Source organism: Sylvia atricapilla, chromosome 26 (genome assembly GCF_009819655.1).
Source record: "Sylvia atricapilla isolate bSylAtr1 chromosome 26, bSylAtr1.pri, whole genome shotgun sequence".
NCBI lineage: Eukaryota > Metazoa > Chordata > Aves > Passeriformes > Sylviidae > Sylvia > Sylvia atricapilla.
The window spans coordinates 614,216-635,671 of NC_089165.1; the positions used below are offsets into that span (position 1 = coordinate 614,216).

General features: G+C 49.4%; 1 protein-coding gene and 1 long non-coding RNA gene across 2 annotated transcripts; one reads left to right on the top strand and one right to left on the bottom strand.

Moving 5' to 3' along the window:
* The first annotated feature begins 573 nt into the window (after positions 1-573).
* Positions 574-14,763, top strand: LOC136371744 (excitatory amino acid transporter 5-like). Its single transcript, XM_066336016.1, has 11 exons — positions 574-758; positions 3,097-3,176; positions 5,872-6,084; positions 6,759-6,801; positions 7,535-7,757; positions 10,661-10,760; positions 10,967-11,200; positions 12,676-12,870; positions 13,501-13,635; positions 14,420-14,519; positions 14,626-14,763. The coding sequence occupies exons 1-11, from the start codon at positions 582-584 to the stop codon at positions 14,761-14,763; spliced, it is 1,638 nt and encodes a 545-aa protein (XP_066192113.1). The 5' UTR covers positions 574-581.
* LOC136371746 (uncharacterized) lies at positions 11,462-21,018 on the bottom strand. The gene is made up of 2 exons (XR_010745396.1): positions 17,164-21,018; positions 11,462-17,131 (listed from the first exon to the last, which is right to left on the bottom strand). It is a non-coding gene; the product is annotated as an uncharacterized lncRNA (long non-coding RNA).
* Between the last annotated feature and the right edge of the window lie 438 nt (positions 21,019-21,456).

A 21,456-nucleotide genomic window follows, 5' to 3' on the forward strand; every position in this document is an offset into this window, starting at 1 on the left:
TGGAGAGCTGGCAGGAGGATGGATCTGTTGGGGCACATATTTGTGTGGGAATATTCAGCATCACCTCTTGGTGCCCTGGGCTGTTGTCTGCAGATGCTATGGGAAATTCTCTCGTTCACTAGGAAAGTTTCCCTTTGCAGACCCTACCGTCATGAAGCCCTCACAGATGGGGGCAGAACTGGGGTGCACTCACAGCCAGTGGGGAGCACAAATCAAGGGCAGGACCTGATACAGTGGCAAGACCCAAATCCTTTTAGATCAGGAACAATGAGAAGTTCTGGGGCTGAGTTCCTGCTCTGAGTCTGCACACTGGCCCCCATCCCAGGGGCTGGAGAGTTAAACTGGGAGGGTTCAGCACCTCACTGGTGGGATGCCAAGCCCAGATTAACCAGTTGAAGACGTCACTTTCCATTATGGGAAAGGCTCCCAAATATCCCTGAAGCTTTTGGTTCTGGGGATTAGCCAGCAGCACACTCAGCTCCTGGCAGAGAGCAGGGGTCCATCGGCGCTGTGGGGCCCGTGGCCATGAATGGGGCTGGGAGCTGCTCGCAGGGGCATCATCTGGGAAGCTGAGGACAACCATGTGGGAGTGGGTCAGAAGAGCTGTGCTGCACTCGCTGTCCACGGTCCTCCTGCGCCTCTGGAAGTGGGTACGAGCTTTCTGGTACAAAAATGGCCTCTTGACTCTCTCAATGCTCTCGGTTGTCACTGGATGCCTCTTGGGGTTCCTGCTGCGGGCACTGGAGCTGACAGAGCTGGTAAGCCTGGCTGGGATGGCGGTGGGAGTGAGCTGGATGGAGTGGGGCAGGGGGCAAGCCCTGGTGCCAGTAAGGGTCTCAGATGGGCACAGCCCAAAAGCAAAGGGTCCTGCCCAAGAAAACCACTTCAAGGCATGTTTCTGTCCATGTCTATTTTTTCTTTTTTTCTTCTCTTCTCTTCTCTTCTCTTCTCTTCTCTTCTCTTCTCTTCTCTTCTCTTCTCTTCTCTTCTCTTCTCTTCTCTTCTCTTCTCTTCTCTTCTCTTCTCTTCTCTTCTCTTCTCTTCTCTTCTCTTCTCTTCTCTTCTCTTCACCAGGAAGGTGCCAACAAATGTCCAAGCTGTAGGACAAATTCTGCCTCCCTCCAATGGGAGTGGCGAGCTCTGGGTTGGACCCCATGAGTCTGCAGTAGCCTCGAGGTGGGATGAGGATGAGAAAGGGGGGAATGTTTATTCAGGGGCTAGGCGCTCAGTAAACAGGCCTCTCCCAACACCACCAGCAGTCTTGGGATCTGAGGGATGGGGTCTAGGAGACAGGGTTCTAGGAATAGGGTCCAGGAGACAGGGTTTGAGGGATGGGGTCCAAGGAATGAGATCCTCCCATTACTCTCCCCAGTTGTGTGCAATCAAAGCACATTTCCATGCTCTGGAGAGGACCCAGCAAATAAACTGAAGGCAAGTGGGAAGCCTGGAGGGCTTCGAGGCATCACCTGCCTTTGAGGAGCCTTGGAGACAAATGCATTGGAGAAAACACAAGAAAAGTGTGTTGGCTCAGCACTTTCCAGGAGCATCGCACTACGAAACAGCACTGAGCTGAGATACTCTGACTTAAGGCAGCTGGGCCATGGCTCAGCCCTGATCCTCAGCCAGGCTGCTGAGCCCGGGAGGGGGAATGCTGCTTCAGGAGAGTTCGGCTGATGCTGGAACATCCCTGTGTTGCCTATTAGGATTTAGCGAAGTCTTGTCATTTCAATTAGGCCCTTCAGCATCAGAGCAGCAGGGATGATCTTGTTACTTAATTGAAGCTGGGTATAATCTCCCTGCATCCCAGTGCACACACCCGTGAGAGCCCAGCAGCCACCCGCACTGGGCATGAGGCTGGTGGACTCTTGGGGCTCCAGCCCTGTGTCCTGCCATGCATCAAGTTTATCCATGCTCTGCTCCAGCCCCATCCTGCCCTATTGCCACAGCTCTGCTGTGGGCCTGGCAGACACTAGAGACTGTCCCCATTTGAGATTGTCCCCACTAGAGACTTTCGTCACAAAATCTGGAGGAGAACTGGAGAGGTGGCCAGTCTCTTTCTTCCCTGCTATGGGAAAGTGTCACAAAGCTGAGGGACCCACTGGCAAAGAGATGCTATTCAGATCTGGCATTACCTTTGCACCCAGCTCGGCCCATTGCAGCTCCACTCTGCCTGAGCTCCCTGGGGACATCGGCCATGTCCAGACCACACACTGGGACAATGCAGGGACAGCACAAGGGAGCACAGCTGCCTTGGCACCCCTCAAAGCTTCAGCATGAGGTGGTGGCTACTTTGGAATAACCAAAAGTACCTTCTTGTCTTGGGGCCAACTTAGATCCCACCCTGACACCTCTTCAGTGGCACAGTCAAACAGGGGGATCAGGGATGGAAGGAGGGAGGGGATGATGGATGGATGGATGGATGGATGGATGGATGGATGGATGGATGGTGGGTAAAGATAGGGATGGAGGGAAGGAGAGATGCTGCCCAAGCTGCTGGTCCCACAGACACCTCACTGTCCCCTTGGTCCTGGCTGTGGGATCCAGACTTTGGGGGATGTCTCTGCAGCCCTTCCCCATATCCATGTGAGGGGTGTAGGGGGTGGAGAAATGCCATGGCACCAAGATTGTCCCATGGATGGGCCAGGCACCTGGGCCCTTCCTGAGCTCCTCTTTTCGACCTGCACCCACTAGATATTCCCACCTTTTGTTGCTGCCAACAGCTTTGGGGCACTTTTGCTCCAAAGCAGATGCAGCCAAGCCTCTGCTCCCTGATAATGAGTGACTTTTGGGAGGAGCCAGTGGTGGGGCCATGTGGACCATTCCCTAGAAGGCTACAGAAAGAAGTATGTTTTTGGGAGGGGATCAACATGCCCCTCCCTTGTTTACAGCCAAGTTTGCCACACGGCTCGTGTTCCCCATCTCTGAGCCAACTCCCATCAAGGAGTAGCAGAGAAATGACGTTATGGGGTGCCTCAAGGAGCAGCTGCCAGTTCAGAAGCAAGCTCAGATCTGGGTCTGGTTGGGAAAAGGCAGAGTGATCAAGTTTGAGCCCTTAACCTATAATCATTTACCTGACATACACTGCTCTATGTGCAGGAGAAGCAGTATTTTTCCTTTCCTGGAGAGCTCCTCATGAGGATGCTGAAGATGTTGATCCTGCCCTTGATCACCTCCAGGTAAGAGATCATCTTTTGCTCTAAAGCATCATCTTTCCATCATGTTGGAATTATCAGCCTGTGAACCCCCATTGAGGAGATAACCCCAAAACTGCATGGGATGAGAATAACCCTGGCTCCAGGCATCTGGCAGTCAAGCAGCATTCCCTGGATTGGTGTCCATCAAACCCCGTGATTTCCCAGCAATAGTCTGGGACAAATCCTCACCTGGATTTGGTAGGCACTTGCACCCAGGTCAGCCACTTACACTGGCTGTGGTGTTTCCCTTCTTTTGGGCAGCTGGTGATGCCAGGACCATCTGTGGGCAGTTGTGATGGGCTGTTTAACCTCAAAGCAGATTTCCTTAGAGGGATTTGAGAAAGTTCAGGTAAAAAATTAAGCATTTCCCAGTGCTATGTCTATGTTTTCAAATCCCCATTTTATTGGCCCATACAGACCTAGAAATAAGGAACAGAGCCAGCAGTCCTACTGGGGTCTAAGCAAGGTCTTGAAAACCTTGTAAGGATTAACACATTACAAACAATATGTTGATATGTGCTCACTAGACACACACAAATGGTCAAGTCCTTGTTCCATCGAGGATGTGTCATTTCCCTATTGTTTGTCAGAGTTTGCTTGTTGTCCCATTTGCCTCTGGTTCATTTTTGAGAGCAGTGTAGTCTCTCTCCTAGCCACACTTGTCCTGTTCAGTACCAGCCCTTGTAAAGAGGTCTGTACCTCACATCCCTCCCTGAGGTGCCTTTGGTCTCAGCCCTTCAAGCAGCTCAGTTGCTGAGTGGTCTCCTCTGATCACTCTCCTGTTTGTGGGTGCAGGGTCTGCAGAGGCCTCCTGGGAGTTTTCTTTCATGTTGGATTGGGTCAGAGATTTTTCTATAATTACTGGATGATGGTGAAGTGGTGTTTTCCCTCTATGCACCATCCTAGAGCAGACTGGGGATGCTCAGGGGATGGAGCTCTAGAGATCCTCCAGCCCCAAGCTGGAAAACACCACCTATGTCAGTGTTGCTTTTGTGGACCCTCTTGAGTTTCCTAGGCCCTTCTCCTCCCAGCTGTGTGGCTGCTTAATGGAATCTGTGGGCTGACCACCACCTCAGTCACCCTGTGTGTGCCCAAGGTTGACACTGACCCTTGCAGTGCTTTTATGTCCTGCCTCAGGGTCAGGGCTTGGCTGGGTTCTGCAGGGGCTTAGTGTGGGTCTGTATGAATGTTGGACACACTGCAACCCCCAAGCACTCACATTTCATAGAATCCTGGAATATCCTGAGTTGGAAGGGATCCACAGGATCATCAGTCTAACCCCTGTCCCTGCCCAGACACCCAACAATCCCACCCTGAGCATCCCTGAGAGCCTTGTCCAAACCCTCCTGGAGCTCTGGCACCTTGGGGCTGGGACCATTCCCTGGGGAGCCTGGGCAGTGCCCCAGCACCCTCGGGGGGAAGAACCTTTCCCTGAGCTCCAGCCCAGCCCTGGCACAGCTCCAGCCCTTCCTGGGCTCCTGTCCCTGTCCCAGAGCAGAGCTCAGCCCCTGCCCCTCCGCCTCCCCTCAGGAGGAGCTGCAGCCCCCGAGGAGCCTCCCCTCAGTCTCCTCTGCTCCAGCTGGACGAGCCAAGTGCCCTCAGCCTCTCCTCAGACTCTTCCCCAGCTCCGTGTCCCTCCTTTGGACACTCTCCAACAGCTTTGGGTCCTTCTGATCTTGTGGTGCCCAAAGTGCCCCCGGCACTGGGGTGAGGCTGCCCCAGTCAGAGCAGGGTGGGACAATCCCTCCCTGGGCCTGGTGCCCCCAGGACACGGTGCCCCTTTGGGCTGCCAGGACTCAGCTGTGACTCAGATCCAACTTGCCACTGACCAGGACCCCCAGGTCCCTTCCCAGGGCACTGCTCTCCAGCCTCTCATTCCCAGTCTGTCCCTGCATCCAGGGCTGCCCCACCCCAGGGCAGGATCCAGGATCCAACACTTGCCCTTGCTAAACATCACACAGTTGGTGATTTCCCAATCCTCACATTTGTCAGGTCTCTCTGTGGGGCCTCTCTGTCCTTGACAATGTTAGCAGTTCCTCCCAAGTGAGTGGTTTCAGCAAACCCAGTCCTGCACGCAACTTGTCCCCATCACCAGCACTGCTCTCCCTGCTGGGGCAGCCTGTAATGCCCTGTTTATTTTTAGCCCAGTTTTGCTGAGAAGTAGCTTATGGGTTACTTCTTAGGAAAGCTTATGTATGCATGAAATCTGAATCCGCAGGTCTCTCCTGAGGGCATGGGGTCCATCCCCACCAGGATTTTATGAACCTTGCTGGTACCTTCCTTTGCTCCTTACAGTGACACACAGCAGTGGCATGGAGTGATGGAGACACAAGAGAACGGTATCTCACAAAAAACCCATCAGCATTAGTTATTCAACATAAAAATATACTAAGAATATAAACTATTAACCCTTGTAGAAAACAGAAAATGCAGCCAGACCTTGAGAAGGCGCTTGGAGGTGTCTCCTGCCCTTCTCAGCTCAGCTTGGGTTGTCACAAGCTCATCCTGGGTGTGAGATCCTGTGGGCACTGGCACAGGAATGTGCAAGAGCTCAGTGATGCCCTTAGGCTTTGGTTTAAAAAACCTACAGAAACCATTTCCACCTTGGAGATTCTGCCCATCAGGTGCATCTTGTGCAGTCTGGGGAGGAGAAGGTGACCACTGTTCTGTGCTGCAGCCTCATGTCTGGGCTGGCCACCATGGACTCTAAAGCCTGCGGGAAGATGGGAGTGATCACCATCACCTACTACCTTTGGACAACCTTCATGGCAGTGACCGTGGGGATTATCCTCGTAGTTAGCATCCATCCTGGTGCAGCTGCCCAGAAGGACAACTACTCTGTGGGGAAAGTGGTGCTCAGCTCCGCCGATGCGTTACTGGATTTAATCAGGTGAGTCACAGGAATTCAGCAGGAGCCAAGGTTGTGATAACAAAATCTGTCCAGAAGGTTCTGAGTTCCCAGAAGACCCTGAGATCTCAAGGGAAACAGGAGAACCACTGGCCAGGTGCTGGTACCTCCAAGCCAGCAGAAATTTGGGTTCATTTGCCCCCCTCCATGCTCCTCTGTCACTGCCACAGCTCTCCCAAAGCCATCAGCAGAGATGCACTGCAGCAGAGATCAGAGAGAGTCCTGTTTCCTGCAAGGCTTGGATTCTTCTCTGCAGCCACAGCTGGGACATGACAAGGCCAGAGCTGGCCCAGGGCTGGGTGAAGGCAGTGGATGGAGTTACCTGGGGAGGGGTTGCAGCACACACCCAGGGGTTGAGAGAGAATCTCCATTTCTGTGGGTACTGGATTGACTGGACCAGGCTCTGAGAAGGGGGCTGCAGATGGCAGATGTCCATCCCAGGCTCAGGCTTTCCACCAATCCCATTTACACATGCTTCTCACTCCTGCTTTGTGTTCACCTTCCAGCCTTTCTTTGCTCTCAGCTTGCACAGCTGTCATAAGCTATTTTTGGCTTTTATGTCCTCTTCTGGACATTGTGTCCACGGGAAGTGCTTCCCAGGATGCTCCCTATGTCCTCTCAACGCACTTTAACCCTGTTTCATTCGTTTCTTACAGAAACATGTTTCCTTCTAACCTGGTTGAAGCTTCGTTCCAGCAGGTGAGTTCACCTGACCCCTCTGCATGTAGCCAGGATGGTGCCCAGCTCCACAGGGGCTGCCTTTTTGCCCACCCACAGCCTGGACAGAAGCCCTTTCCCTTCCCCTGCATCCCCCCACACTCACCCAAGATGAAGGCAGGAGGGTGCTGGAGGTGGGGCACAGGCTCTCAGGAACCCTCATGTCTGCCCTCTGCCTGTGAGGCTGCTGTACAGAAGCAGCACACATTCCTTCCCTCAGATCCTGCTCCTGTGCAGCAGCTTTTTAATCCCTGGGGAGGGGCAGTAGTGGGGTGGGCAGATAGCAGGCAGGGAGAGGGACACAAAGAAGGGATGCTTGAGGGAAGGTAGAGTGGTCAAAGGGCGGAGTGGCCAGGTAGGGTGGAAGGACAGGGAAAACAAGCAAACTCATGACATTGGGAAAGCATCGATAAAACTCCCAGGAGGAGGGATGGAGGGACCAGAAGGACCACAGTGCTGTGCTGGCAACCCACAGGGACTCAGGTCACCAACACCATGAGTGTGCTCTGCAGCCTTGGCTGAGGACAGTCTGAAGCCAATAGCCACAGCTCCTCTTGCCTGATTCTTGCTCATTTCCACCAGCCTTTTACTGCCTGGAAACCAAACCTTGAACCTCCAGGAGCACCCAGCTAGGGCTGGCTTGGCCTCTGTGTTGAGAGCAGGGTGGAGCTCATGCCAGAAGCACACTAACCTCTGTCCTTTGCTTCTGTTCCAGTATCGAACTGTTCTTGTCCCGGTGGTGAAGTCTCCTGGTTTTCCAAAGATCCCAGGAAAACCTGTCAACTTTATTTACTTTGCACCTGATGACAAAAACCCTGAAATCCATCGGCCTGTGTTCCTTGAGCTGACACCATCACCCGAGATGACCTACAGGACCCTGGCTGGGACCAGCAATGAGATGAATGTCCTGGGAATTGTCATCTTCTCAGCAACCATAGGTACCTGCTCCTCCACAGGCCCAGGGACAGCCCAGGGTGGCCACTGCTGTGGTCACCACGCTTTACAGAGCAAAAGATGTAGGATGAGGTTCTTTTAGCTTTAACTGCCCCAGTCTCTGGGAACTGGGCCCAGCACTCAGCTCATACCAAGGGCTCTGTCAGCACCACCCATGCTGGAGCTCACTAAAGCTGTAGGCACAGGGAAGGCTGTTTTACCCTGTATTTCCTTCACAGCTCACGTGCGGATCCTGAGGGTTTTCAAACCGTTACTTAAGCTGGGGAGTCCTTTTAATGAAGTCTGAAGTGAGGTGTAATTTTGCAGAGGCTGCCTGGAACAAAGCTCACCACAATGACCCAAACCCTTCATGCTGAGTTCAGCCCCTGAGCAGGCAGGATGTGACAGCAGAGTCAGACTGGTGCTGTTACAAATATATGAGAATTCCAAACAGGACTTTCTGAAGGAGGCAGGGCAGCATCCTGCATTGAACAGCTTGCAATCCTGTGTTGAAAAGGTGGTTGGGAATTTTGAGAAGGAAGAAGGAGCAGAGGTTGTGGAGAGACACATGCAACAGAAGAGGTTAAAATGAGAGAAAGACATTGAAAGAAGGAACTTGAAGCCGACTCAGTGCATAAGAGGACACGGGTGCAAGGCTGATGGAGAAAGGGAGGAGGGGGGGGAACAAGAAGGAAAAAGAGTAGGAGGCTGTGAGATGAGCATGGTGGCAGGATTATGTGTAGATTAAGAGGTGAGGGCAAGGAGCTTGAACTTTGTGTATAAGGAACCAAAAAGCCAATTAGAGGATTTGAGGTATGGAGGCAGCACAGCCAGCACAGCACCAGAGTGCACTGCACTGCAGTCAGAGCCACGGAGAGGAGGCAGTTCTAAATGTGAGACCTCACAGGAGTTGGCCACAGCAAGACTAGGCAGAGCCAGACTGACAGATCCCTACAGCCAGAAGATGTTTCTGGCAATCTCCTGTCCCAGCAACCACCACCCTCTGCACACCTTGGACACCCAAGGAAAGGTGCTGAGCTCCTGCCCACAGGACATGTGCCCCCCTCTAGCACTGCCAAACCTGCAGAGAAGCTGCTTTTCTCTTCTAAGATGACACTTCACAACCCCTTAAGCGTGGGAGTGGGATCAGCCTGAGTGAGGAGGCAGTGGGAGATCACCTGAGCCAGCCCCAAGCCACCACCTGCACTGCCCATGTTTCACCCAGGATTAGAGTTCCACAAGTACTGGCAGAGCATCACCTGCACCAGGCATGGGCTGCTTGATAAAGGGCATTCATACACCCACAGGATGCTTTCCTTAGAAGGAGAGGCTGAATTGGGTTTTCCTGGCAGACCCTGGAGAGGGACAGGCAGGGCACCACAGCCCCAGGCTTTGGGAAATAGGGATCTCCTCTTCCATGCAGCAGGGGGTGGGGGCAGGTGGAAGCTGGTTGAGCTCTCAGCAAAGTGCATTTGTGTTCAACACCAAAACTAGGCAGGTTGTGGGGCTGAGACCAAGACCATGCAGCACCCACGAGGCACCTAGAGTGACTTTGCTATGAGGGGTGATCCCACAGTTACCCCAGCTCTGACAGTTCTTCACTGTCACTGAAGGCCTCTGTTGCTTTTGAAACCTATGAGAGGGCAGAGCTTTCAGGATCCTTGCAAAAATTTGTTCACTTGGGCCATGTCTCCCAAATCAGCTCTGTAGGACCTGAAGAGAAATTACTTCCTTCCAAAGCAGCTGTTGTGGCCACCAAATACTGGACGGATATCCACAGAGCTGAGATTTAAATATGGCAAGCCTTGTGTCATTTCTGAAAGTTCTGGCAAATGCGACCCCACCTCATCTCTCTTTTGAGCAAGGCAAGAGATCCAATCACCAACCTCTTGGAGGGGCCTCTTGGAGTCCTCAACCCTGAAGAGGGATAAGTAGCACAAGATCCTGTATATGTGCTTCTTTTCCAAGCTAAAACAGACATCTGCACAGTGCTTCGAAACGAATTTTAGCCAACACAGGAAAAAGGACTTGCAACAAGCTGGAAACAAGACAGGCAAATGCTCAAAGGTTCCTTTTCCCTTTGCATGATGGGTTCCTGCCTTCCAGCCAGTGAAGGCAATAGGTTTAGCACTGGCAGACAGGACCACACCATAACCCTTCTAACCATTCAAACCATAACCTGTACTTCTGCTCTAGTATTTCTTCAACAGAAAATTAGGCTGGATTAGGTTAATGCCACAACATCAAAGGAAAAAAACAGACTTAGGAGAGAAGGCTTAATGCCTGTATCTAAGCAACTGGCTCAGATCCTTCCTGACATCTCACTGTACAGCGTCGTTTGTTGTCAACAGCACAGCACAGCCTGTGAGCCACCAACACAGAACAGTCCATGCCATGAGGGAACCTGGCACGGGACGGGGACCTGAGCACTGCTCAGTCACTGGGGTAGCCAGGGCCCCTTTCACTCCACAGCAGGGAATGGATGCAGCACAGCATCATATCTTCAGCTACAGAGAGTCCTACTACACCTTATCCTAAAAAAAAAAAATCTATTTTTATTTCCAGAGTTCATTATTCTTGTATTACCAAAAAGCAATCCAGTTTACCCATCCCAGGAAATAACTCTTCCAGCACTGAGAAGCAGTGAAGTTTATCTGCCTTCTGTGCCAGGAAGAGTCCAAATCCTGGATTTGCATCTGGTGAGACTTTGTGAGAAAAGGCCAGATGCTTCTGTTTGCTTGGAACAGAGAACGGCCATGACTCGTAAGAGCACATGGCAACCAGTACTAAATCAGGTTTTGCCCGGTAACCCTCATTCTGTGGCCACTAGACCCTCAAGACACTTGGCCTGTCAGGTGCTGCTCCCGTGGTGCTCCCAAGTAATGTAACTTGCTGTGCTTGGTTGCAGGACTTCTCCTGGGGAAAATGGGCGAACGAGGAGCCCCGCTGGTTAATGTGTGCCAGTGTCTGAATGAAGCAGTTATGAAAATTGTCTCGATGGCTGTTTGGTAAATCTGGTTTTGATTGATTCATTGATTATTTTCTTTCCTGATATGTAATGGCGATGCTGGTCACACATCTACAAGTGTCTGTTGTGAGCACTGAATTTGCTTTCATATAACTGTACTGCACAGTACCAAACACTGCCATGTCTATCAGGCAGTGCTACAGAGACTGCTGCAGCCTCATAATTTTTTTTGCTTCTTCTTTGCAGGTATTTCCCCTTTGGCATTGTATTTCTCATAGCTGGAAAGATCTTGGAGATGGAAGATCCATCGGTTATAGGACAGAAGCTGGGACTGTATGTCATTACAGTAGTGTCAGGGCTTGCCTTCCATGGAATTATCCTCTTACCTCTGCTTTTTGTGCTCATCACCAAGAAAAACCCCTTTGCATTCATTCAGGGGATACTGCAAGCCTTGCTGATCGCCTTAGCTACATCCTCCAGGTAGGAAAACGTGGCTGGAACCTGCAGATACTGCAGAGAAGGGATCTGGTTTAGCGAGGGAGATATGTCTGTGTCCGGCCAGGTGAGCTCTGAGAGGACAGGTGTAAGTCAAACTATGCTCCAGCACTATTTGAAATGAGACTGCTCCTGTTTTTAGGAGGAAGCAGACACTTGGCCCTGCCCTGGTCAGCAGACCTGGGCAGCTTGTGGTGCTCTTCCACCCACCCTCTCCCAGGGTTTTCCCAGAGCAAACCAGCAATGTTTTTGTGTCTGTGTGCGCCTTATTCAATTGCTGCACTTTTCTTTCCATAAATTCAAACTAGGACTGCTGTAGGTGCTTTATAAACTGCATGGGGTTATGATCCTGGAGTTTAATTGAAAACATCAAAAGCTCTTCTGAACAATTCACTGACAATCTAAAATCAGCTACAGTGTATGCCAAGTTCATCCACAGAAAAGTCTTGTCTACTTTGAAAAGATTTTAATCATTTTAGATTATATTTATCTATTCTATTTTCATTGAAATACATTCCTTGTAACAATAAAAAAACCCCTTCACACTATAAACTACCATCCTTTCCAGAAGACACACAAATTCAAACCTTTTCCTGGAGCACATCTGACCAGGCAAAGGGTTTTTCTGGCCTCTCCATTGCATCTCCACATAATCCCAATAAAACCACCTGGTCTGTGCCTCCCTTCCCCAGTGCCCACAGCTGCAACTGTTGCTTCTGCAGCTCTTAATGACCTGGTCTCTTCCTGAACCTGGATCTCCAGCTCTGTCTCCATCAGGCTTCTCTTCCCTCTGCTCTGCAGCCAGCTAAGGGACAGAGACAGCATCCTGCTCCTTATCCCAGCCTCATGGTCTGTGCCCAGGGCTGGGGCCACGGCTCTGCATCCAGAGCCTTTCCCAAATGCAGTCCCCGACTTCCAGAGTTTGTCGCAATCCCAGTGACTTCTTTTCTGTGGTTTCCTTTTTTCAACCTGCTCTTCTTCCTCCACTCCTCATCCCAGTTCCTGTCGGACAGTTGTCTTCATGCTAGACAGAAACAAGAGAGAGAGGTCAGGAGTGCATGAACTGAGGTAGGCCTCTCTCATGGAGGAGACAAGTGAGGACGATGGGGGTCTGGCCAGACACAGCCAGTGCTCTGTCACGCTCCAGGAGGTGCTACAGGATTAACGTGGGCACCAGAGATGCTCAACATAGCTGCAGCCATGGCACACAGGTGGCTAAAGTGGTGCCTTCAGCCACTGAAATGACATTCTGACATTTTCTTTCTCAGCCTGCAGCTCACTTTGCAGATGATGTCTATTCCCCAGGTGGCAAGAGCTGAAGAGACTTACACTGCTACAGCAATTTGTGCAACACTGCAGCATTCACCCTCAAGAGGGCTGGTATTTCTGTCCCCTCAGACTAACTCCAATTTATAAAGCTCAACACAAACAGTAACTACTGCTGGTTTCTTGTCCTGCAGCTCAGCCACCCTGCCCATCACCCTCAAGTGTCTCCTGGAGAACAATGGCATCGACAGACGCGTGGCACGGTTCGTGCTCCCCGTTGGGGCCACCATCAACATGGATGGCACTGCACTCTACGAGGCGGTCGCTGCCATCTTCATTGCCCAGGTCAATGAGTATGAACTGGATTTGGGACAAATTATTACTATAAGGTAAAAGTTTCTCTGCAGCAGCCAGACTACTTCTCTCTATTCCCATTTATAGATATTAGGACAATGTCTTGCATTTTTCCTGTTTGCAGAGATCTTGTTAATGCTCAGAGTGCCCTTTGCTGGGGGAAGCTGAGGAGCAGGGGAGGGTACAGCATGTCCCAATCCCTATGCTGTGTGCCAGGGAAAGCTGGGCTGTCTCCGCACCCCAGAATCTGCTGCAAATCAAGGACTTTGCCTGTAAGGAAAAGCCTAGCTGCACAGACATGGCTGGAGCAGGTCAGCACTGCAGGACTGAGCACAGAAGGATTTGTGCAGGTGTCATTTACTCCCTTCTGGAATGGGATACTCTCATTTTATAAGCAGGGAAATAAAGCATGTAACTAAATAATAATTAAGTACATTTGCAAATATTTAGCAATTTTAACGAGGAAGTCTCTACCCTGAAGGTGGAGGGGAGCACAGAACCAGGGCACCTGCTGCCAGCCCCTGCTGTGCACAGGGGAATCTGATAGCACCTGGGAACAGGAAGGTGGAGAAAGTCAGATCCAATCCAGTCCTTCCACACAGCAGTAAATTACTTTGCCATGCAAACACGCTAGTTTGAATTGCACAGCCACCTCCTCTTTGCAGCATCACAGCCTCGGCAGCCAGCATTGGGGCCGCTGGGATCCCGCAGTCCGGGCTCGTCACCATGGTCATTGTGCTCACCTCCGTGGGGCTGCCCACCGAGGACATCACCCTCATCATCGCCGTCGACTGGGCTCTGTAAGTGCTCTCCAGGACACTGCTATGGGTGGTGCAGTGTCAGTTCATGGTGATGTTTATCTTGATGGATGAAACCAGATAGCTCTCAAGACAGAAACTGATGCTGGACTACATTTGTCACGGACAAATAAACACACAGCTTGTGAAATGTGCCATTCTAAAGTACTACGATAAAAACAAAGTGAGTCATTAGGTGAGAAACCACAGAGAGCAGATGCTGAGTTACAGAACTGACATGCCGGTGGCTGGTTTGTACTTCCCAGCCCCCCAGGGAGAAGGGGGAACAGTGCCAAGTATCATGGCTGCTTTTCTCTTTCCCTCTCCCTTTTCTCTTTCCCCCACAAAGCAAGGTTAACACACCAGCAGTTCAACCTTTCAGCATTACAGGCACCACTGGCACCTTCACCTAATGTGAGAGGTGCCTGGGTATACAAGAGAGTAGTGGCTGCATCTACAGGATTTCTCCTCAAGAGGCATCTCAAGGAGTTTTATGACTTGCTGAGACACCTCTCCCTGCACTTAGCACAAGGGTGTCTGTCCCAGTTTGGGAGGTGGCACTGGCAGGTCCCTGCACTGCTCACACAGGCAGGGTGAGACAGATGCTGTCTCCGCATGGGGCTCACATAGGGACTGTTTATTCTCTGCATCTGCAAAACCAACACAGCACTTGGCAACACCAGTGGGAGGAACATTCAGGATGGTGGCTGACATGTTCCAAAGCCATCAACACCCTGGGCACACTGGCTGTGGCCACCCCCTGCATCGTGGTGCTGTCTCTCCACAGGGATCGACTACGAACGATGACCAACGTCCTCGGTGACGCCCTGGCTGCTGGCATCATAGCCCACGTCTGTGAGAAGGACTTTGCCCCAAAGCCTGCCCCAGTATGTATGGCATGGTGGAAGGGCAGGGGGTCGTGGGGCATGGCAGGACAGGCACAAGGCACCTTCTCACTCCAGAAATTAAAACTGTGCTTTCTTCTTTTTGCAGCAAGACCCAGTGAGCAATACAGACAAGTTTCCCTGTGCAGAGACCTCACACCTGCATCCCAAAGACGATGGCATTGAAATGATTGAAGAAACTCTGTTGGATCAGACAGGAGTTCACTATAATGTCTGCCAGGTGTAGATAACAGCATTCCTGCTCCCAGGAATCGCATCTTGGTGCTAAACACTGACATTGTGAGTGTCACATATGGATGCTCTGCAAGATAAAGGCCTTACTTGGCACAAAAAGTGGGAAAATCCTCTTATCCTTTGAAAACTATGGGACTCCCAGCAGACACCCAAAGAGCACGGCTCAGCCACTGGGGCAGGGAGTCAGCTCCTCCCTGTGCCTGAGGACACAGCTGGGAGCTCACTGCCCTGTCTTAAATGGCTAGGTTTGAAGGACTGATAACTCCCATTTTTCCAAACTCACCTATTTTTGAAAGCTAGGGAGGTGAGCAGGCGAAAGCAGACTGGATTTGGTGAATGCAGTAGGGATGGGACATAACACTGAACCTTCTGGCCAGCAGTTCTTCCCTGAAGGCCAGGCTGTGCTCCAGAAGCTTTTGTTTTCCTTATTATAGAGATTATTTTCTTAATCATTGCTTTTTATTTTATTACTGGGTTGTCATTTAAAAACTAAGATTAAGTGAATTTTTGTCTAGAGCTCAAAATCCAAGTTGGACATAACTGGATTTCCCAGCTGTCAGGTTACAGACAGGATGGCTGAGCTGTTGCACTCTCTCAGGGACAGTGGGATTCACCGGCTGGAAGGAAGGAAAGACCAGCTGTACACCTGTTTCCACAACTCTTTTACTTATGAGAACTAATTAATAAGGCCAAATTGCAACTGTGTTGATTTTTCCCAGCTAAGGATCTGTCCCCAAGCTCAAATTCCAATTACAGCCTTAAAATCCAGGCTTCCCAGGGCAGCCTTCTACACAAAAGCCTTTTATACCAACAATTCATGTCACTGAATTAATTTGTCTCTCAAAATGTCACCTCATCGCTTTTCTCCTTCTTGTCTTTCCTGCCACCGAATTGGGACTCGTAATACAGCTCAGACCCCCACTCACATCACTGAACTGTTCGCCAATTGCACATAAATAAAACATTTTCTGTGCAGAATTCTTTCAAGCTCAAGTCAGAGGTTGTAAAAAATTTCTAATTAAGAAAAAAATACTCATTCCAGTTTTGTCAAATGAAAACAGAAACTATTAAATATCATAAATCAGCTTTTCCACAAAAACTGTCTTATATTAACTTACAAAAGCCTTCACATAATTAGAATCCTGGACAACATAAGCTTAAGACACTGCTGCTAACTTTGGCCTTTTTAACCCCTTCTCCTTGGTGAGGTCAATTAATATCTTCTTAAACATTACAGCCCAACTGCTCTTCAAGGAGCAGTCACATCATTTGCAAACCCGAAACAATGACATTTCAAATCAATCTCTGTAGCTTCCCCAAACATCCCTCCCTCTCTCCCATATTATTTATGATCACCTTGATACATCACATGCTGGTTCAGCATCACTGGCTCTGAAGGGTTTGGTGGTTGTTCCTCTATACCATGTGTGAGCTCAGCCACCCAAACCCCCCTGGGATTTGCTGGTGAACACTGGGGAGGCTCCAGGCAGCCCCAGCTCAGGGGTGGCTCCACACTCCAGAATCTGCTGCAAATCAAGGACTTTGCCTGTAAAGATCCAAGTATCCCATCTGTCTGCAAGTCACCCACATTCTGCAGACACAGCTGGACAGACACCTCCAATGCACCTGCTCCAATGCAGTAATTAACACAGGCAAGATTTATGAGACCTTTCTGGTCAGTCACTGGTGCGTGAGACTGCTCACACCCTTCAGTGGATACCCAGGTGAGTCAAGGACAACCAGCAGACACCAGCACAGGCAGCAGAGATGAGCCCCACTTTTCACATCCATTCTCCTCTCATTAATGAGCTCTGGATATTACCACACACAATTAACCCTGCAACAAAAGGCAGGATGGAACGTCCATGGCAAAGGTCCTTGAGTGAGTACTGGGGCTGCAGGATGAACCTCTGGGCAGTCACTCCCATCACTATGCTCTGGCTGCTGCAGGCCAGTCCACCTTTTCCCCTGCCTCGGAAACTGCAAGTCATACTAAAACAACTTAAACAGAACATCCTCAAACTTATTGCAACAAAGAAAAAAATATTACTGAAAAAACTGAATATTATACATCAGAAATAAATCTAGAGCTGGTAAAGCCAATCCCACCCTGCGCAACTTGTCCCAGGAGCTGCAAATCTGTGCTTTATCAAACCCAGAATGGTTGGATTGGAAAATAACTTAAATCTCATCTCCCATGGGCAGGGACACCTTCCACTAGACTAGGCTGCTCCAAGCCCTGTTCAACCTGACCTTGGAAGTGCTGGTAACATCTCTTACTATCTGGTGACATTCACATTAAGAGAGATGTTTTGGTTTTGGAAATCAGCAGGAAGTATTTTCGTGCTAGTAAGGTCATGCTGGAGACCTTACTAGCTGTCTGCTACCAGACTATCATGCTGGAGTCTACAAACTTTGTCCTTGTGACAAATACAGCAAGGGAGACCTTTGAATCAGCAGCCTCAAAACTGGGCTGTCATCACTGTGCCCCTCTAACAGGACAAAACAAAGGGAAAAAAATAAGTGCTTCTGAAAATCCCTTTGTGGTCTGGTATAGGGGGAAGGCATCGTTATTGATGGGGAAAACCCAAAGGCTGCAAGGACAATCCATCTTCAGCACTGCATACAGGCACAGGAGAGGCACCTAAACACCTTTAACAGGGTGTCTATTGTGGAAAAGTGAATGAAGCAGATTTATGCGATGGCCCAGCTGGTGAGGGGCCCACTGTCCCAGACTATGTCCTTGGGATGGCACCATCCCAACCACATCCCTCTTTTCAATAACCTGCTGCTGGAGAAACACTGATAGCAGTATTCATTTGCTGCTCAGGGGGGGAACAGCAGCCTCCCTGTGCCAGCCCTGAGAGCTGGTGGCACCCATGGAACCCCAGGATGTCAGCAGGGCTTTCAGAGAGAGCAACAGAAACTCATTGGGGGTGAGGAACAGGAGATTTCTAGAAGACAAGAAAGTAGCAGAGTCTGGACTAAGTCACCTGGAGGAGTTTTATTCTGTACCAACTGTATTCAGGACACCAGGATGGGAGGGAGGTGAAGTTCCACGTGTCCTACATCAGGAAAACTGAGGTGTCTTGCTTGGCAAACTGAAACTCCTCTATTCAGTCTCAAAAAAGGTGAAAACAACGGAGTTGGGGCACTGTCCAGGCTCCCCAGGGAATGGTCCCAGCCCCAAGGTGCCAGAGCTCCAGGAGGGTTTGGACAAGGCTCTCAGGGATGCACAGGGTGGGATTGTTGGGTGTCTGTGCAGGGCCAGGGGTTGGACTGATGATCCTTGTGGGTCCCTTCAAGCTCAGGATATTCTGTGGTTCTGTAACTAAATTCTATAGACTGATACACTGCATCTTCAAAGCATTTTAAACTATTTTCCCAGACACCTGTAAGAAAAAGAGGTGCTTCTCTCTGTTCTAGCACTGAAAATCTAACTCTGTGTTATTTCCATGCAATTGGAAAAGTACAGGCAGTGCAACGCACACACCCTACACCACAGAAATCTGCTGTACAGAAAGCATGCAAACTCAAACGTGTATTTCTTCCTTGGAAATCCTTGTTTTCCTTACAAACAAAAATCTCAGCTGCTATGGTAATACAAGTGACCCCCGGGTTATGGGTGCTGTGTATAATATTGTAAGAAAGTTGGAGAGCAATTGGGTGAAGGAATTTGGCTGTTTAAAAAGTGTTATTTTACTGAAAAAGAAATTCAAGGAAAGCGACTTTGGTGAACTAAAATCCATGTGAAAGGGATTTATGAGGTCTGTAGTTATTGAGCAAGAGGAAAAGTTGAAGCAGCCCTTGGCTTTAGAGCACCTCCCAGACATGGGCAGAAAACCTACCTGTTGGCCACATGAGTTTTGACTGGGGAATGACATTTCTGCAATGGTATTTGGGAATTTTAGGATGTGACTGACCATGAACACTAAGCTTAAATGAATTTTCATTGAAGAGAATTACTTGACTGTATACTTTACTCAAAAGACATTGGCTTGTTCCTACAAGCCCAGGGATAAGTTGCCTTGGTCCTACAGACTGATTTTTTTTCTGTGCATCAGTTGTCTTCCAGAGCACAAGTTATTTTTACATATCTGAATTTACAAAATGGTAAGTTTTGATCAGGGACTTTGGCTTTTATATTAATTTCACACCTTTTTAGGGTGTACAAATGGAGTTGGAAGGGCACTGCCAGCAGAGCACTGCTGCCATCCTTCCTCTGGATCACAATGTGGCTTAGTTTGTGTTTTATTAAAACTGAAAAAAATAACAACTCAATGCTGTAGCATGTGGCAAAATATAATCCAAACAGATGTGAAAACCAGTCCAAAGCTCTCTTCTAATTAAAAATACTACCCACTTCAAAATTTGTCAGCAAATTTTCTAGAAGAATTTTGAAAATTCCCTTCCACAAAATGCTTTCAAGGTAATAATTTATATCTATTAAAACCCCAGGTTTCTCTGTAAAACCGGATTTCCAAAGCAGCTCTGAACAACAGATATGGCTCAAGTAAGTTGGGTTTTTTTTTTGACTATCACAGCATGTAAACTCCACTAAATGCTCCTCTAAGGAGCGAATACCTCCCTGGGGGTGTGTTTTCTGCCTCTCCCTTTCCAATTCACTGTATGCATTTGCTCCTTGAGGAATTCCTGATCCTGTCTGATGCGATACTAAAACTTTCTAGAAAATCTGAATTAATTATTTCAGTCCTTCCTGCATGCAGGTGCAGCTGAGTCCATCATCCAGGGATTGCACACACCACAGCCCAGTGTCAGGTGCAGGTCCTGCTCACAATGCAGCCCTACAAGAGTACAGCAAGGCAAGTCAGTGCCTGTGTTAATGGGACCATTTGCAAACTGTTCAACAAACAGTTCAGATCTACCTCATAAATTGTCAGTGTTCACATGGAGAGAATTCTCATCCCACCCCCTGCCACAGGCATGGACACCACTATCCCAGGGTGCTCCAAGCCCCCTCCAACCTGGTTTGGAACACTTCCAGAGATCCAGTGCAGCCACAGCTTCTCTGGGCAACCTGTGTCAAGGTCTCCCCACCCCACAGCCAAGAATTTCTCAATATCCCATCTAACCCTGCCCTCTGGCAGTGGGAAGCCACTCTCCCTTGTCCTGGCACTCTGGGTCCTTGTCTCAAGTCCCTCTCTGGGTATCTTGCAGGCTCCCTAAAAGTTGCATCTACACCTTTGCTGAGCCCTCAGGGCTACTGTCTAGACACCCTCAGCACCCCACAGATCCCCTCAGCCCCCAGCCATGGACAGCACAGGGTGCAAAGGTGCCCCATGGACTCATTACCTTGGACCTCCACCAGCCCCAGGCAATTCTGCAGCATGTTCCACCTCGCCGTGTTTGACATTCTCCAGATGAAAACTTCCCAGGATTCAGTGTGGGGAGGAAGCTGTAGCATCCCTGTGTAAGATGCTCCAAAACCCATGTCAGGAGTAGCCAGACTTTTGCAGGTGCAGAGGTCCTGGCACCCAGGTGTGCAATGTGTGCTTACCTTTGTTTTCTAGAAGCTTCATATCTCGTTTAAACTACACACATGAAGTGCCCTGTGGCCAAAAGTGAGAGCCAGGCATCTTCCGGAGCAGTACATCTCAGGCTTTAGGAGCAGACGTTTTCAGAAGACTCCTACCGATAGGTTTGGACAGGGTGCTAAGACTTCAATAGTTTGAGTCAGTAGGATGAATCCCACCCTAAATTACATGTCTGAGCAAGAGACCTCTTTTTAGAATCCTGAGCCTTCAAACTCCAAAGGTCAGATTTTAGTTTTCACTCTGAGATATGGACTTAGGCAAACCACAGCTCAACACAGACAGGAAAGAACAGTAAGGCTGAAACATTACACCCAACCCAAAACTTGCTGCTCCACTTACCTGGCCATTTCACCTCAGAGATCTTCTACTCACTGTCTTTCCTTGAAACACAGCAAAATGGGTATTTGGCCGTTCTCCTCCTTCCTTCCCTTTCAATATTTCTGGAGTCTTCAACCATCTGCAAAGCAGGATTTTAAACCAGATTCTGGTACTAAAACATTGAGAAGAGCAGCATCATGACTCCAGAACACTGTGTTGTCTTTAGACGTCTCACTCCATTTGTCTGTCTTGCTTTCTCTACCCCAAGCAGTTACTTATTTACAGCTACAATCACTACAGACAGACAAAGCACATGCTTTTTGAACTTACAGCTGGGCAGAAATCTGCTGGTGGTGTCACAGCTCAAGCCAGAGTAACTTAACAGAGTAACTTGTGTAACTTCCTCACAATTCTCCTCCTAATGAGAACAAAATGCCAATCCTGACCTTTAATTGTTGGTTTTTACTGCTCATGTATTAAGTGATTCTTCCTCACAGGATGTACCATCCACCCAGTTGCTACTCAGAGCTATGAGCTGCTCTTCCCAACCATGCTTCCCTCTAACCTGAGCACCAATCTGCATGTCCTAGACATGAAGCCTTAAGTAGGAAACAAAACATTCATATGCATCCTTCCCAAGCAGCAATTACCCACTTGCTCACAACTGGTTACCAAAGCAGAACTCTGTTCTAATTCACCCTCTCACCTTTCCAACCAGGTGCAAAGCAAACACACAGGGAACTGTTCAGGCTCTGGGTTCACCTACGGATCTGAATTATTTCACCTTTTGAACCCAGAATCAAAAAACCTGC